This window comes from Mustela lutreola, chromosome 2 (genome assembly GCF_030435805.1).
Source record: "Mustela lutreola isolate mMusLut2 chromosome 2, mMusLut2.pri, whole genome shotgun sequence".
NCBI classification, from domain to species: domain Eukaryota; kingdom Metazoa; phylum Chordata; class Mammalia; order Carnivora; family Mustelidae; genus Mustela; species Mustela lutreola.
In genome coordinates this window covers 132,944,422-132,963,109 of record NC_081291.1, presented here as the reverse complement: position 1 = coordinate 132,963,109, position 18,688 = coordinate 132,944,422, and the positions used below count along the sequence as shown (strand labels likewise).

At 38.0% G+C, this 18,688-nt stretch overlaps 1 protein-coding gene across 2 annotated transcripts in view; it reads right to left on the bottom strand.

Moving 5' to 3' along the window:
• ZBBX (zinc finger B-box domain containing) overlaps positions 1-12,005 on the bottom strand; it is a 119,211-nt gene extending 107,206 nt beyond the window's left edge. For both annotated transcript variants that reach the window (XM_059163579.1, XM_059163581.1), the window contains exons 1-2: positions 11,938-12,005; positions 4,424-4,566 (exon numbers count right to left, since the gene is read on the bottom strand). In XM_059163579.1, the coding sequence (XP_059019562.1) occupies positions 4,424-4,491 (68 nt within the window). In that variant the 5' untranslated portion in view covers positions 4,492-4,566; positions 11,938-12,005. The remainder of the gene's footprint in view (positions 1-4,423; positions 4,567-11,937) is intronic.
• Positions 12,006-18,688: the final 6,683 nt, after the last annotated feature.

Below are 18,688 nucleotides of genomic sequence, written 5' to 3'. Positions count from 1 at the left end.
TTAAAATTATCTACAGCAAGTGTAAGGCATTCTAACTACTTCCTTTGCATTCTGTGAAATATGGTTTCTCAAGTTAGCAATAACTTCCATTAACATTCTTCTTGATGTATACATCTCTTCAAATCTCAAATTTTTGTTTTTCCTATTACAGTGTTAGATGCTTCAAATCATAAGTCACTTTCCATATGAACTTTGCCTTCACATATGCACAAAATATCTATGCTATACAAATAGAATGCAAAAGAAAAAATATGTTCTAATTTTCATACTGTCTTTCTTCTAAAGAATTCAAATAGTTTGAGGCATATGGTTTAAAGTAACCATTTTTTTTATTCATAGACAGAATACACATTTTTTGCTGACCTGATCATCTTAGAAACCTTCAATAAATTTCTACCTCTATTGTATTGTATAAGTACAATACAAAGAAAAAAAGAAAGAGCAGAGCCTGTTTGGGGCCTATTAGGAAGAAGGCATCTATTGATGGTCTTGGTATAGGAGCCATCAAAAGGACTGAATGGGAACTGGGCCAACACCACCTATTGTTTCCTCTGAAGGAAGACAGGAAGACAATAAGAAAAAAACTTTTTGAAGAGAGGAGCCATCTTAGCGATTCCTGTGCAAGAGATTTTGATAATAATACCTGAAGCTCATCAAACTTTTGACACAAGCCATTTTCTTCATTTTACAGTTCTCATCTCTTGTCAGTATTAGTCACTGACTCCGTCTTCCATAGGTCTATGCCAACCTAGTTCTCTAGCTTTTATTATCTATAATGAGTTTAAATTTCTTCCTTTATTACTACATTAATGATTGTCCATATTCAGGCAGTGTGCATACCCAAGGATTTAATGGCGAGGAGTTGAAAAATAAGGATAATGGAGATCAGAAAAGGGAACAAATTTATAGAGGCAGTCACCAAGGTGCAAGGGGGCCAAAGATCCATGCCCAAGTGTACACTATCCAGGGAGATAAACAGAAAGTGAAAGGAGGCAAGGCTGCCCGAGGGTTCAGAGAAGCTGTCAAAGATGCTGAGAGGGAGGACTATTTTCATTGTATCTACTCCACAAGGAGTATTTCAGCCCCCAAAACAAACAGGCACAGGATATGTGACAGTATGTGAAAGGGGATGAGACCCAGTAGAGCTTCCAGCACACATAGGAACACAGACATGCCTGAAGGTAATTGAAATACCATATAATGGTGCTGTCAGTACCTGAACACACAGAAAGGGCACAGGGCACATACCCAGCCGATGGGCCTACAAGAGCAGTTCCAGGAGAAAGAGAAGTCTGAGCTGAGCCCTAAGGGATGAAAGGACCTAGCCAGTCAAAGAGAAATGGTGAGAGCAGTGTTCCAGGAAGAAAGAAAAGTGTGAGCACAAGTGGATACAGGTGATGTGTGGGTCAAGAAGCAAGAGATTCCACTTAACCAGTCATTATGTGCAGGATGGCAAAAGTAGCAAGAAATGGAACTGCTGAGGTGGAGAATGCCAGATCATGAAGAGCCATGTAGACCATGACAAGAATTTGTATTCTACAAGCAATGAGACTCACCAAAGGATTTTAAGAGAATTGATCAGACTTGCATTTTATTTAGGAAGATCGCTCTGATTGCAGAATGGGAAATTAGAGGGTACAAGGCTCAAAGGCAAGGCAAGGTAGCCAGTTGGGAGACTATTTTGGTAATCCTGATAATAGAGAGATGACGCTGGTCTGACTGGATAGAGACAGTGGAGAGAAAAATGGGAGCACTTGAGAAATATGAGGAAATAAAATTAACTGGACTTGGAGACTGACCAGAAGCAGTTGACTCACCAGGGAAGGTACAAAGAAGGAATCTAAGATAATCCTAGGTTTCTTACTCAGGCAACCAGAAGGATAATGATGCTTAGATCACTTTGATATGGGATGGGGACACAGTTCAGGACTGATACCTGAGCTGGTCTCCCTGCCTAAAGTCTCAATGGCCCAGAACACTTTTCACATGGCTTCCAGAAAAAGGGTTCAAGAACACAAATGTAATTGTGTTACTCACTTACTTAGAAAACATTTAATGTTTCTGAAGACCCCACTGTGGTAGAGGAAAGGGATGAGAACGGGAAAAAAAAAAAAAAAAAAAAGACTGGATTACTGACCAAGTGATCAAGTTGATGGAATGTTATGGTTCTGAAACAAGACAAGGGTTCCTTCCAGAGACAGCCTCAGACTCAGAGCCAGAGGGCAGGAAGGACCACTGAGGAAAACTAGGATTGGTCCTGCAGAGACCAGGTCAACCCACCAAATCCAAGGGCCAGAAACAACTGCTGAAATGAGTTAGAGGCTGAGAAAGAGGAAGATAAATGTTGGAGAGCACCAACACATCAAACAAGGTTAAGATAAACATTAAGACAGTATCAAATGAAAACAGGGGACAAGGGGAATAAGGAAAGGGGAACAAATGGACCTCCAGAGCAATTACCATAGAGTGTGTGTTCCTGTCATAGCTTCTGTAGGTTATTGATCTTGGATGGATCAGGAAGACCTGCAGGCCATGGAACAGTGATCCCCCCCACCATACCTCCAAAATAAATTTCAAACTCCTTAGTGTGGCACACAAATTAATTTATTATCTGTACAACCCTGCCCTTCTCTCCAATTTTGCTCTATAAGTCTCTGTTCCATACATCACTGGATGTGTCTGAAAGTTTCCAGACTATGTGGTCTTTGTGCTTTTGCCCAAGTTTCTCCCAATAACTACCCAACTAACTGCATCATTCAGAGGAAACTTGGAGACCTCCTCCCCACTAATCCAGTAGTTTAGACCATGTTCTCACAGCCCACTGTGCTTTCTCATCATACTACACTTCACACTATCTCATAAATGTGATTTTATCCATTCACATCCTCTACAAGCTACCTGAGAGCAAAGGTTTTGTCTTCTTACTTTCATATTCACCATTCTCCAGCACAGTGTATAGAACACATGCACTTAATAAATGTTTGGGTAAACGGTTTATAGGTATATAAACACAGACTGGAAACATATGACCAAAATCAAATTTTGTATGCCCCATTTTCTTTTTACATAAAAAAAAGCAAATTTGGTAATACTAGCAATTGGATAGCTCCCCTCCCACTAAAAAAATGGTAAAACTAATACAGATAATCGAGGGGTTTGAACTGTATGGGTCCACTTCCGCTCAAAATTTTTTTTTTACAAATACAGTACAGTACTGTTGTCTTTTCCTTACAATTTTCTTAATAACATTTTGTTTTCACTAGCTTAGTTTATTGAAAGAATAAAGTATATAAAACATACAACATACAAAATATGTGTTATTTTACTATTTATGTTATCCATAAGGTTTCTGGTCAACAGTAGACTATTAAGTTTTGGGGATGTCAAAAGTTATACATGGATTTTTTTTTTTTTAATTTTTTATTTTTTATAAACATATATTTTTTATATACATATATTTTTATCCCCAGGTCTGTGAATCACCGGGTTTACACACTTCACAGCACTCACCAAATCACATACATGGATTTTTTTTATGTGCTTTAGTGATTTAGGGTCAGTGCCCCTAAACCATATGTTGTTCAATGGTCAACTGTGCTGAGAATCCCAAATATTTGTGTAACATTTTCCAGTTTACACGTGCTCTTACACACAGTATCTCAAAAGTGAAGGAAGAATTAGGAAGGCTCTGAAGACACTGAATAACCACAGGACTATTGATCTCTTCCCTGGAACTCAAAACTAAAATTAAAAGTCTACAGTCTGTCCCGAATCCAAATCAGCTGCCCCTTATTGATACTTGAAAGGAAGGCCTTGGCAATTTCCTGTGACTCTAGATGACCTCAAAGGGAAACAGTATATTGACATTTCCAGTATTCCTGCTGTGTTATGAAATTCCCTGGATACGCAAAATGACTTAGTTTTAGTTGAATGCATCCACACTGCAATCCAGGACAGAAGGTGCCCCTCCTAAGAAAGGGGAATTTAACACAGTCTCTTAGTAGGCAAAGTGCTGGGATAGTTAGTACCTTCTCTGTTTAAGATCTCTTGGCCCAATAGTGTCCCTAAATTTCAATGTCTTTCAGTTTCTTCAGGGTGATTCCTTTTAATTCCAAACAAGGGCCACAAACTATTTATAACTTTGTTAGATGGCTTTAATAGTCAACAAATCCAGATTTTACTTATAACTTCTCACTTCAGTTTTGTGACATAAAGAATTTTAGTCCTTATTTTAAAAACTATTTTGGATTTATGTCAAACTTACTCTCTTATAGATAAAAATACACCAAGGTAAAAAAAAAAAAATGGAGATAATAACTCACAAATTTAAGTCTAAACTGCCTCATATAAAAAGAATACTTAAAATTACAACATACAGAAATGTTAACAACTATTTCTATTTAAGTAATAAATACACACTTACTTGTATTTCAGCTTTATAGAATTTCCAGGTTTTCCCCAAGGAAGAACTACAAAATCTTTGGAGTTCATGATCACTGTCGTGTTTTTTTTTTTTTTTCCACTATCTTAATAGTAAATAAAAATCATTGTTATTTGCAAAAACTTCTGGAAAAGTAACAGATAAAAGAATTATGCCTGAGTAAGCCAATCAATTACAAATTCAAAACTACATATAGTTCAGGCAAGTTTTAAAAACAGAGATCATTATGAAGCAAAAAGCTAAATTAAAGGTTAGACAATAAATATATATATGCTAAATATAAATTTTATAAATATTTATATATTAACAAAGTTATAAATATAACATATCTAATGGAAGTAAAATTTTATCAATAATTATATAACAAAAGACTATGGAAATAGTCAATTGAAAGTGAAGAATGCACTCATTAAGACAGAGAACATTCTCCGGCACTTTCTATAGTAAAGAGTATAAAAATATATATCAGGTTTTGCTCCCATCCAAATATCCATGGCTAAATATAGGGAAAAGAAAAGAACTTTTGAGATACAATCCAAACTCAAAACTTTTTTTGTACATATATGGCAATGTAAAATGAGAATTAAGGTATGTAACAACTACCCAAAGGCATTCTAATATCCTCATTCATCAAAGAAAATTTTAATGATGCTCTTTGCCGAAGACCAGAAATTAGCATATTTAGAAAGAATTTTTTAACAAGAAATGAAACAAAAAAGATTTTCCGCCCAACTCCAAGTTAACCAGAAAATTAAATTATTCAGAACACCCTATTTCCTGAATATCCCAATTATTCATGTTTCCATAATAATTTATTCTGTAATGCTGAATTACTGAATCACATGCACAACTACTTGATTTTTATACCAATAAAAATTCCCAAATTCTGAACATTCTTAAAGAAATATAGGCATTACCGTAGAGTCCAGACTCTTAAATGGCCAAACCATTTGATATTGTTAGTTTATATATGTGTTACTACATATTCACAACTTCCACTAATATTTACTAAGTCTCTGCTATATGCAAAGCACTGTGCAGAGAGGCATGAAGGAATCAAGGCCCAGGGAGATTCATTTTCTGGCTCAAATGGCAAAGAATCAAAATGGGCATATAAAAACTATATATAAAAGCCATAAAATAGGGTAAAAAATATAAAGGCCATAAAGCAAGATGTAATAATATAATAAGTGAGAGAAAGGAAAAATTCGAGCTGGCTAGCATTTAAAGTGGAGTTCTGAGGAGAAGGGGGGCTTATATAAGAAGATATAAGGGGCACCGGGGTGGCTCTGTTGGTTGTGTCTACTCTTGATTTCAGTTGTCATGATCTCAGGTTGTGAGAAGGAGCCCCAGGATGGGCTCCATGCTGGACATCGAGCCTGTCTAAGATTCTTGCTCTCTCTCATCCTCTGCCCCTCCCCCTCTCTCCCTCACTAAAAAAAAAAAAAGAAGAAGAAGAAGATATGGATGGGATGAACACTCCACACTATAAGAAAGAACAGCTTTTGAATGGGGACTAATAACTGGTTCCATTTGGTTGATGTGTGGGTTTACATGGAGGGGGGAAAGTAGGCATACACTTGGAAATAAGGCTAAGGCCCAAAAACAAGTGGCTTTAAATGCAAAGTTAAGGTATTTGGAATTTATTCTCTAGAAATTAGAGTCACTGGAAGTTTTAGATAAAAGAACAGAAAATAAATCTAGAAGCTTTGCTCAAAAACTTGAGGAGGGAGGGCATCAGAACAGGAGCAACCAAATGGAAGGCTATTGTAACATCAAAGTCTACATAATCGAATAAGTAGTTGTTTGGTTTTGTTCCTTTGGGAACATAATTTCAATGACGCAACTACTGATCAAAACATTTTTAGAATGCCTCTTCTGATGGGTGCCTAGGTGGCTCAGTTGGTTAAGTGTCTGCCTTCAGTTCGGGTCATGATCCTAGGATCCTAGAATGGAGCCCCTTGTTGGGCTCACTGCTCAGTGGGGAGCCTGCTTCTCCCTCTCTCTCTGCAGCTCCCTCTGCTTGTACTCTCTCTCTCAAATAAATAAATTATTTTTTTTTAAAGGCTCTTTTGAAACTATCTGAAGAGTCCATCATATACCCAACAAACACACAGATCTACCTTGTTATGCCTCATTTAAAACTGAAAATGATATTGTTCAGCAAGAGTGACTATTTTTTTCAGTCAAATTTAGTTTCAAGTTACTCTACCTCCAAAAAAAAAAAAAAAAAAAAAAAAGCAAACTAGTCTGAAAGGGTAGATTTTTACTACCTTGGAGAAAATTCTGAAGGAATTTATTCTCTGGAGATAATTCCACAATGGAATTATACAAAATAATTTTATATTGTAAGCAGTTTAGTGGATGTAGTGTAGAATTAAGTGTATTTGTGCATTCAAAAACAAACATTTAGCTACTCCTTTGTGACTCCCTTGGGGTTACCGAAGTCACAATGGTAAAAACATGGTGTCTTCCCTCAAAGAACTCAAAATGAAAGGGAAAGCACACAAACCTTGAAAGAAAACAAAAACAAAAACAAAACTCCAGGAATAATCCTACTCAAAGAGTCTATATCTCTTTTTTATTATAATCTAGAAATTCAAACAGCTGGGCCCTAGTCTACTGTGGCTAAATTTTTCATGAAAAGTTCCATATTGTTATCATTACCAAAAAAAAAAAAATCAAGTTGAAAACTATACATGGATTTTTCACTGTGTAGGGAGTTGCTGTACCTAATCCCCTACACTGTTCAAGGGTCAATTGCATATGTACATATGCATAAAACCAAACTAATACATGAGGACTGAAATGATTTTTTTTAAAAAGTCTGTAAATTTCATTAGGATGAGATGATTCAGATTTATAGCTCTGCTGATAATGTGATTTAACCAATAAATGGTCTTATTTGAGGGCATTTCACTTCACTGAATGCAATTAGTAAGGCTTCTTCTCAGTTAAATGTTTTATCAAGTCACACACATAAGCCAATTTTCTTGTATGAAGAAAAAAGGAAGATCATAATTGTGAGTCATGCTGTTCTGCCTGTTTCCTTTCGTAAAACCAATAGAGAATTAGTCACCTTTCTTGGGACAGCAAGGATATAACAATGTCAGCAGGAAGAAAAGCAAAGCACTAAACTTTGTCTCTTAATGGAATCAGGGAACTACAGATAAAACACCCTATAATGCAAATTTTGTAGTTCCGCCGTCCTTTGGTTACTCCATTTTTTGCTGATGATTAAATAGCAAAAGTTTAATATTTATTTGGAAAATTTTCTCATTACCTGATTTATTAGACTGAATCATTTTCCCAACCCCAACCTTGTTCTTCCCCACACATGTACACATAATATGACCCAATGTTGTCCATGATGGTTTGATTCTCCTCCTACATAAGTTCCTGTTCTGGGAATGCAACCCAGTCATCAAGACTGACTACCACAGAATGGAAACAAGGAAATTATGATGATTTATAATCCTAGAAACTCAGAGCATTCATCAAGAGTTGCCCTGGTCTCCTAGAATTTGCCATGACATCATTGGCAGAACAGGAGGTTTGGGAAACCACTGTTTTAAAGATGGGACAATTTTTTTATGAAACAAGATAGGATGAGGAGGGAGATAAACGGTAAGAGACTGTTAATCTCAGTAAACAAAGTGAGGGTTGCTGGGGCTGGGGGAAGGAGAGGGTGCCTGGCTTATGGACATTGGGGAAGGTATGTGCTATGGGGAGTGCTGTAAATTGTGTAAGACTGATGATTCACGGACCTGTACCCCTGACACAAATAATACGTTATAAGTTAATTAAAAAAAAAAAAAAAAAAAAAAGATGTGTTTATTTGAGAGAGAGAAAAAGAGAGCACAAGTGTGGTGAGAAATAGAGGGAAAATCAGACTTCCTGCTGAGCAGGGAGCCCAATGTGGGGCTCAACCCCAGGACCCCAGGATCATGACATGAGCCAAAAGCAGATATGGAAAGGACTGAGCCACCCAGGTACCCAAGAAGGGAAAATTTTTATAACTGAAAACTTATCTAAGATGTGTTGGTTATTCTGAAGACCCAGATCATCTTAGACCTAAAAATTTAAAAGCCAGTTTTAACACATATTTTATTTAACACATATATTTATTTTAACACATATTTTAAGGTCCAAAAGCAAGCTCTTTTGGATGGATTAACATGTTTACCATAGTACTTAGAAATCAGAGGCTCAAAAAAAAATTGTCAAATAAAAATGAATTTTTTTAAAAAAATAGTTTTAAACTCTTAAAAGAATTATGCTTTTACTATTTTCACTACCTGATATTATCCATATTCTAAATGTATATATTTATTTTAAAATCTTTTTAAAATCTGGGAAAGACTGATAATACATGATCCTTAGCATATCTTGGGCTTGAATGGCCTACTAAATAGACATATGCCATTTTCTCCTAGTGCAGGCCATGAAAGTAAATCAGGTATTGACTTCTCAGCTGTGCTTAATCTTTCAACCAACCAACATATCTGATAAATACTGTCTCAGGGCACTAAGTAGTACCCATGTCACCCAGTTTTTACCTTGTATGTGCAGGTTCCCTTGAAAACAATTAAGGAAGTTTTCTTTCAGATATCAAGGGGTGAGGTATCTTTTTAAAATATTTGCCAACTAATCTTTAAATAATAATAATAAAAAATAAAATATTTGCCAACTAAAAATGACAAGTAATACTAAAAATACCAGTTTTAAGTTCTGAAAACCTTTGTGTCAGAGTGGTCTCTGAGTCTCAGTTTATCAGTATTAAATAAGGAGAATTAATTCCACCCCCCACAGCCTCCCACCCCCACCTAATTTCCAGGATATCAAACGAAGGACTCAAATTTGTGGCCTGTAAATCCTCCTTAAGGACCTCCAGAGAGTTCAGGGTTCAGGGAAGGAGCAGCCTTAAAAGCTACTTTGAGAGGGTAATGAGGGAGCATCAAGGCTTTTCTTAAACCACAGCTTCTCTGATTCCATCTATTTTACATAATGAGCCTCTGGTTCAGATTAACTATAAAGAAACTCCTCTATAGCTTAAAAAAATGTTTTAAAGGCACAACAGTAAATTAATATACAATCATTATTAATTCTGTATCAACCGAAAACTGCATGATTACAAATAGCAATGAAAGCATTAAGTTTATAAATCACATCTTTCAGAAACCCAATCCTTTTATATTTATCCATCCCATCCATTCTCATAAAATCCACTATTAGCTTAAGTGATCGCTTATGACTATTTTAGGAATGGGAAAATTAAAGGCACCCGTCCAAGATTAGTGACAAAGCCAGAAATTACAATTTTATTCCCAGTCCTGTTAGCTCCTCTTAAGTCTCGAAATCTAAATATTGTTCGATGTACTTAAAATGATGAATTTATATCATTCATCTTCTTCCCCCTTTCATACTCTTAACCTGTCATAAAAAAGAAATTTAGAGAAAGAACTGTTTGGCATCAGATCATTTTCTAAATTTTACAGCAATGTATTTAAATACCTTGAAAACCTTTTAGGTGCCAAATCACTCCCATGTAATACAAGATAACAAATTTTTGTTTCTATATTTTTTCCCCATACCCAAAAGAAAAAAAAAAAATTTCTCACTGCTCTGTTTGGTACCTTAAGAGCCTCAATTATGCATTCCAATCTTCCTAAGCATTATACTTTATTTTCCACTTCTCTGCTCACCAAGTTTTATTCTATTCAGTGCCCAGTTGGAACGCCACCTCTACCATGAAGATTTCTTCCATCAAAAGTGAACTTCTCCTGTAAGGACATCATGTGTAACACCATCATTTGCTACTCTGTGCTGCCCTGTGTTATTTCTTCCTGCTTTGCTTGTACAGGTGTTGTTTCCCTAAGCATCCCAAATATATCATTGATCTTTGAATCCCCAGCAATTAGAAGAGGGCCTACTCATAAGGTACTGCCAGTAATAATATGTTAAGTTTTAAATATTTAGTTTTTTACTATGGCTTTGAATTTATTGCACAAACCTTATGGGAAAAAAATTAAACAAACACACCCTCTTTCCCACTTCAACAAATCCTTTTGTTCTTTTTTCACTGTATCCTACCAGACTTTGATGAACATTCAGTAAGTACAGAAACACCTCCTCTGTGCCAGGTATCAGATTAAGAACTGAAGAACAAGGTGAACCAAACAGGCATAACACCAATCCTCACTGAACTTACACTCTGGTGAAGAAATAGGAAAAAATTTAAAAATTATTTAAAAATTAAAATTTATTTGCTTTTTAAAAAATTAAAAAGCAAATAAAATAATTGGAGGACATATTAAACGATTTGAAGTAAACAGACAAAAGACCGAGGCACTTTCAAATACATTTGTAACACCACCAAAAATACTACTACTAATAATAATAAAGTCAGGACAGGCCTGTAAGTGGCCTATAAAATAAGGTGTTGGAGGGAGGTGGGGTGTTTTTGTTCTTGTTTCTGTTTTCATTTTCTTTTTTTTTTTTTATTAAGGTTTTATTTATTTATTTGACACAGAGAGAGAGAGATCACAAGTAGGCAGAGAGGCAGGCAGAGAGAGAGGAGGAATCCGGCTCCCTGCGGAGCAGAGAGCTTGATGCGGGGCTGGATCCCAGGACCCTGAGACCATGACCTGGGCTGAAGGCAGAGGCTTAACCCACTGAGCCACCCAGGTGCCCCTGTTTTCATTTTCTATAAGCGTACAGTTTGCACAGTTTTAATCTTGTGTAGCTTCAAATTTATATCACTTTTTCCCCCCTTAGGAGTCTAGCTAACTCTGGATTTAGAAAATCAGGCTATTAAAAAAAAAATTATATATACATATATAATTACACTTGTATATGAGCACCTCTATCTAGCTGATTTGGGGATAGAAGAAAAAAACTCCCACAAGCTTCAGATTTCTTAGGAATCTGCCACCCCTCACCATAACCTTTACTCGGGAGGAGCAGACTTCCAGAACATAGCGGGTGCATGTGGCCCCAGGCAGGAAGCAGGCTCAAAAAGAGGATGTGGTAACGACTTGTCAGGGCACCAAATTTTTCGTAAGGCACCAACGACTTCAAAGGATAAAAGACGGTGGCGTTTGAAAAGGTGAGGTTGTAGAGGGAGGACAAGCCCCTGGTTTCCGTGGCTAGGGTTCACTGTCAGTTCATGACTCCATTAGCACCATGGGCTCAGAAGTTCTTTGTTTACAGAAAAAAAAAAAAAAGAACTTCAACTCCTGAGGGCGATGCTGTCTCGCAGCCCGCGGGCCTGGGACAGTGTCTGGCCCATGGCAGAGTCTCCGCAAACACCGACTGGGCGGGGGCCCCAGCTCCAGCCTCAACACGGTCTACTTTCCCCCCGTCCCGCCCTGCTCCCCGCACCACCGCAGACCTGGCGACCACACACACACACACACACTCACACGCTCACACACACCCGCCAACTCGGAAGTCCTCCGCCCGGCACCACCGTCTTCGGCAGCCAGCTGACCCACCTGAAGACCCCGCCGCCCGCGTCACCGCCCTGGGCTCTGGCTATCCAGAACTTCCGCCTCGGTCTCCTTCGTTCCCGCGTTACCTCAGTACCCATAGCAACCAGAACGCTAGGTCCTGCCGCTGTTGACCAGCAGAGGGCACAAAGGAGCCTGCCGAGAGAGGGAAGAGGGGAGAGGAGCAGGAGAGAGAGGGGAGAGGGAAGAAAGGAGGGGTAGCAGGGAGGGGGAGAAGAAGGATCTTCTCAAAAAGGGAAGGGCTGGGAAACTCAGCAGGCTCTCAAGACTTTCTGCTGCAGGGGTTCCCACCACATTCGCAGCAATATTCTAAAAGTTTTATCTGTAATATTTAATTCATCCTCATAATGGCCCAATTTATAGCTAAGAGAATTAAGGCACAGAAAATTTGAATAATGACTCAAAATTACGAAGCTAGCAAATGGCAAACCCAAGAAGAATTAACCGAAGCAATTAAGAAATCCCACACGTGGGGCACCTGGGTGGCTCAGTGGGTTAAAGCCTCTGCCTTCGGCTCAGGTAATGATCCCAGGGTCCGGGGATCGAGCCCCGCATCGGACTCTCTGCTCCGCGGGGAGCCTGCTTCCTCCTCTCTCTCTCTCTCTCTCTCTCTCTCTGCCTGCCTCTCTGCCTACTTGTGATCTCTATCTGTCAAATAAATAAAATCTTTAAAAAAAAAAAAAGAAATCCCACATGTATGCTCTGTTCAATCATTTATCAAAGGTCACAATAGGTAAAATCAACACTAGAATCCAGGTCTTAAGAACCCTCTTTTCTTTATACCAAATACATGACCCATAGTTGTGTGTGAGTCTTTATATATTATACATTATACATTATATGTTATGTGTATGTGAAAGAGAGAAAGAGAAGTAATCAACCTATGCTTCTCAAACTTTTCTGTCCAGTCACCTGTGGTGAATTTATTTTTTGCTTCCTAAATATGCTGCAGTGTTGTAGTTTTTATCTCTTTTTTTATGTAACTCATGTAGGATGTGTGGTCAATTCTTCAGTTAGTTGGTCTAAAAATGTCTATCCTTATCGACATTGTTATCTATCTTGTTACTAGACTACTAATCTCAACTATTATGGTTAAGATACTAAACTTTGCACCATTGCTTTCTGCACTAATATGTCTGTCAATACTCATTTAAGAACACATTTAATGTTTTCCCCTGGAAGGTTCAGTTGTACAAAACTTAACTAGCATACATAGGAAAAGACAATGATAGTCTTGTGGCTATGATTCCAGACTTTGAAATGAAGGCGGACCTGAGTCTGAGTCCTGGTCCTGCCACAACTAAGCTATTGTATGATCCTGAGTGAGATATAAAACCTGTTTACGTGGTCAAATGAGCTGATAATACACTTAGTCCATACATAGTCTAGCATGGAAACATAAATGAAATGATGCATATTAAGTCTTTAGCACTAACGCAGGCCCCTAATTGGTGCTTAATAAATGGTTAAAAAAAAAAGGTGGTGGTGCTGTACACTGATTGGTATCTAAGTGTTCGTGATATAAATTCACCAAGTCCTTCCTTTAAATCTAGTACAATGTCAAGTGTTAAATGGACGTGCAATACTATGAGAATTCTCTTATGCAGGACTTTTTCCAAACATGCTTTTCCAAGTACCAGGAAAGATATTTTCAGTGTGTATCCATTCATTTATTTATTCAACAAATATTTATTGAAAGTCCACTCTTCTACATCTTGAAAATACTGCAGTGAAGGAAACATAGCCCTTCCTGTTAGCAAACTTATATCCTAATAGGGACAGAAAGACAATAAACAAACATAAATATACATCAGGTGCTTTGAAAAAAATAAAGCAGAATAAAGAAACAGAAAATAATGAAGAGTTCAAATTTAGGTTAGATGGTCAGGAAAGTCCCAGAATGCAGGGAGGGAGGAAGACATGGGCAATTAGGGCCAGGAACATTCCAGACAGAGAAAAAAATAAACTTGAGTTTAGGCCCAATCAATAGCAGTATGTTGCATAAAACCTTTGATTACTTCTGTACAGCACATTTTTACTTGCAAAGGCATTCTTAAAATGCATTTACTGGTACAACAGTAAAATTAAACTCATAAAAATAATGTATAAAATATTCTGGCACTTTTCAAAAGCACTAAAAGGACATTATCTTACTTATACTTAGAGAAATATCTTAGCTTATGCACAGTTATGCAAAACAAAGCAGAACAAAAAAATAGTCCCAATGCCAAGTTGCATAGTAAAATGAAAAATATGAAGAGCTTGTCTTTCAGAACCATGATTAGTGACAAAATGAAGTGAAACATGTAAAAACAATGACACCTCTAGAGATAGGATTTCCTCTCTGCTGAAGCAGAGTGCATTTAACTGACACCAGCAATTCTGCAAATAGTTTACCATGTCTATATCGGGAGCATGGTATTCCTGGCCGTTTTTGCAAATTCATGCTTCATTGTACCAGTATGAAGACAAGATTGGAAAGCAAGTTTTCTGAACTAGGGTTGTTCAATGTAGAGATAAAAATTGCCCACACTGAAGAAACCAAGAGCACAGACTTACTGAATTCAAAGCTACAAGGTCATGCTTAAAAAGACATTCTCTTTCTCTCACATGTGCACGCATCCGTGCGCGTGCACTCTCACACGGCGCACACACACACACACTTGCATTAAGCAAGCCCCACTCATTAAATAACCTTCTTTTGTACTTGGTAGGCTACTGCCTACAGGAAAATTGCACAGGCCTCAAGACTCTCTGGTCACTCACAGGTGATAAAAGTTCTTAGATGAGTAATAAAAATGTCCAGTTCCATATAACTGTCAAAACTTTGCATGTAATTTAGTATTGAGATTTTTCCCCCCTTCTCAGCGGTTGGGCCTTCTGAATGGAGGGAGGAAACCTGAGGTCAAGGACCTGTTAGGAGACGCTTGGGTTTCCATTCCTCACCAGCCATGCTTCCTTCAGTCTTATTAATTGCCTACATTAAAATCACAGAAAAGGAGAAGGATTAAAGCAGACAAGTCCTAACTGGATGGTGCTGAGCCTGCTAGGCATTTAGAGCAGCTCATTCGCCTGAGACCACCCCACCCCCCTCCACTGAGGACATCTACTCACATTCCCCTAGCTGCAGGTGAAGCATTCTCTTAACACCTCTGCTTACTGGGTCGCTAGGCATCAAGTGATTATTCTTACTTCTCTCTATGGGATCTCAGTGATCCTCCTGGACAGAATTTTAAATGATCCATTTTCTTCTACATTTTCACACATTCTGTGTCTGATCTACAGGCAATCCTCTTGCATACTTTGCCCCGCCACCCTGTGAGTGTGCGAGACAGCCAGTGTAATCACCTCTCTTCAGCTCATATACCAGGAGCCAACCAGCTTAACCGCCGCACTTATGACTCCCCAGATGGAAGTAAACAACCAGTCAGCTACATCCCCAGCTGCAGGTACCCCACTGATATACGTCTCATCAGGTTTCAAATGACAGGGACTGTTTACAGACATTGCCCAAAACTTGGAAATCAGGTAAAGGAATAATTACACATCCTTTCTATGCCCCCTCTAAGAGCCCACTCAAAGTGCACCTTATTTTTTTTAAGAAAATAGACCTCTGTGTGATTATCGTTTACTATTGGATGCATAAGGCTATATAAAGTTACAAGTTATTTGGTAGGTTTTTGCCCCTATAATTTTGCATCTAGATATCCAGATAAGTTTATTTAGGTAAAATAATGTAAAAGATTAGAATTTTACTGCCCTGTAATCCATCAACCAGTTTGGTATCTAACCTATAAATCTTATACCAATGTTTTGGTCAATGTTTGTGTGTAGGTAGCCTCTCAAACTTTTTTGAACCCAGCTTTACCATCCTGGGGGTTCCTTTTGTAATGACTTAAATATACTGTGGAACATACTCATTCTTTTATTTATAGAACATCATGTTTTGATCTACTGAAATTACATTTTGATATTACCAGGCCTTCCTCTTTTGAAAGGAGATGGGACAAAGCTTACCAAGAGCTTTCCAAAAGTATTCTCTCAACCTACACTCTACTTCTTGGTTCCTCATACCCTTTTCTAGGCAGAAGTTGGTAGTCAGTTCAGGACTGAAAAACAAGCTTTCTACCATCTCCACTCTACAAGTCCTGCAATGTAACCTTACTTTGAAACAGAGCATCTACTTCCTTCATGTGCTGGCTGATACCGGATACAACATCCTATTACATATGGATGCGATTGTCAAGGATAACTGAGCTTCAGAGGCAACATAAAATTACAAAAAGATTTCACAAAAACCTAAATTAGTGTGATATAAATATATTGAAGTGGTTCTGAAGGGCTGAACTCAAGAAGGAAAAAGAAGAAACTTATAGTTCAGAGGTGACATTGTCCCTTTATAATTTTTCTCAGCCTTGTAATTTCTGGCTGTCACCGATGACACAGAATTCTTCAGCAAATAAATTTCCATAACACTAGGCAATTATTACTGATGTTTTGCAAGTGGAGGAAAATCATCAGGGTATATGATAAATTTCTGCTTCGTGCAGTGTGCAGTCTTTCCTGGTTGAGAAATAAATGCACGGGCTTGTTGGACGGGCAGATTCATTCAACCCACACCTACTCAACACCTGCTCCATCCCAGGCACTGCCCTAACGGATACAGAGAAGCAAAGGCTGCATCTCTGCCCTTGAGGAGCCCATTGTCGGTTGAGGGATGTGAGAGTTTACAGAAAATGTAATGCAGCAAGCATTGTATTCACAAAATACAGGAACAGGACATGTTTGTGGCATGGCCAGAATTTCTGGGTCGTTCAAACACAGTATAGATGGCATGAGATATGGATAAACAAACAGTGTTGTGGCCACATTTAAAAGCATCTCAGTTAAGGGGCGCCTGGGTGGCTCAGTGGGTTAGGCCGCTGCCTTCGGCTCGGGTCGTGATCTCAGGGTCCTGGGATCAAGTCCCACATCGGGCTCTCTGCTCAGCAGGGAGCCTGCTTCCTCCTCTCTCTCTCTGCCTGCCTCTCTGCCTACTTGTGATCTCTCTCTGTCAAATAAATAAATAAAATCTTTAAAAAAAAAAAAAAAAGCATTGCAGTTAAGATACTACCTCATTCACAATGGAAACCCCAAAACTGGCTTTAAGACAGAAAATAATTGTTTCAGTATGCTTAGAGCAGCACCTTTCAAAGGCAACTCTGGTGGCAATGTGAGGATAGAGCAAGATTAGAAGATGAAGACAAAGGGACAATTTTGAAATACAGTTATATTAGTCAACGATAGAAATGGTGAGTCTGGAATAAATTGGTGCGGAGCTCACAGGTCAAGTTCATGAGGATTTCTCGAACTTCGACACCTGGAGACTGAAGACAGGTGCTTGTCCAGGAATAAGGACCAGTTCACAGAGAGTGGGGACCAAGGAGGTGGTAGAGAAAGTAGTTCAGTTTTGAAAGTTTTACTGAGATAGCAATAAGAAGTAATTTTTTAAAACCATAAAGTATAGGTCTACTTATTAGGAAAGTGATGAGGTTGATAAATATTAGGTTATCATCAGCATGTAGAGAGTAATCAATGATAAAGGAAGAGTTTACGTACAAGTCATGTAAACAGGTCCAGAGTAAGTGAAGCTAGAATTCGTGATGAGGGTCTTAGAAAGACACTTTATTCGAACAGAACATCGTTTTCTTTCATTTTTTTACCATGCCCTCTAATGTAATATGAGGTTAATATTCCTTGGTTCCATCCAGGGGTTGATAAACAACCATGGTGGACACCAGCAATCTGCTACTCACCCTCTCCCATTTGCCTGACAGCAATCTGTGAGCCTTGGCAGCCATGTTTTCCTACACAACCCAACCCACTCTTACAATGGTTTATTGACACGAGTCCAAACTACACCAGATTCTCTCTTGCAAGAGTGTGGAATTGAGTCTGAGAGTAAGTCTTAGGGTTGCAATATTTTGTCATTTGAGCCATAGGAAGAAAAAAAGGAAGAAAAGACAAAAGGGGAGGAGACAGAAAAGGAGGAGGTTATCTGGAGGCTTTCCTTTTCCTGAACACTAGCTACAGTTTAACCCTCAGGTTTCAAGATACACCCATGTATCCTTAAAATAAATTCTCCTTTGTAACTTAAACTAGTGTGGCTTGGTTTCAGCTGTTCAGAACAAAGAAACTTGACTGAAATGACTTCCAGAAGAATTGTAATATAAAGTAATGTCTTAAAATGGCAAGTCTAAAGTATAGATTTCCAAAGAATTCTTGTAAACAGCAGTAGAATATTAATCTATGTCCCTGATAATTTTAAGTTAATATTCCTACATACACAAAACAGGAAAGTCATCTGGCATTCTTTTGAAGCCATTTTCTCCAAAAAATGTTCAAATCTCTATTTTTTAATCAGTTTAATTTCTTAGTTTATTTTCTTTAAGTTTAGCTGTGCCAGTTTTGCTAGCAGACAATTATTTATAATTGATGTAGCTTTAGGGAAAAGCTCATCTTAAAAAGAAAAAAGCTGGCATTTCAGAGAAAAAGTCATTCATTTCTGATCCTTGCCAAGTTTTAATAAGTGTATCCTACTGTCTTCTCAAGATTTATGCACTGTTAGCTGTACTTCATTTGGAAAATTTGCATTTTTCTCTTATGCACTCAAGCTGGGAGGCACAAAACAAGAGTTACAGGGTTTGTTTGACATGAGATGTCTAACAGTAATTTTCTTTCATCAACTTTATTCTCC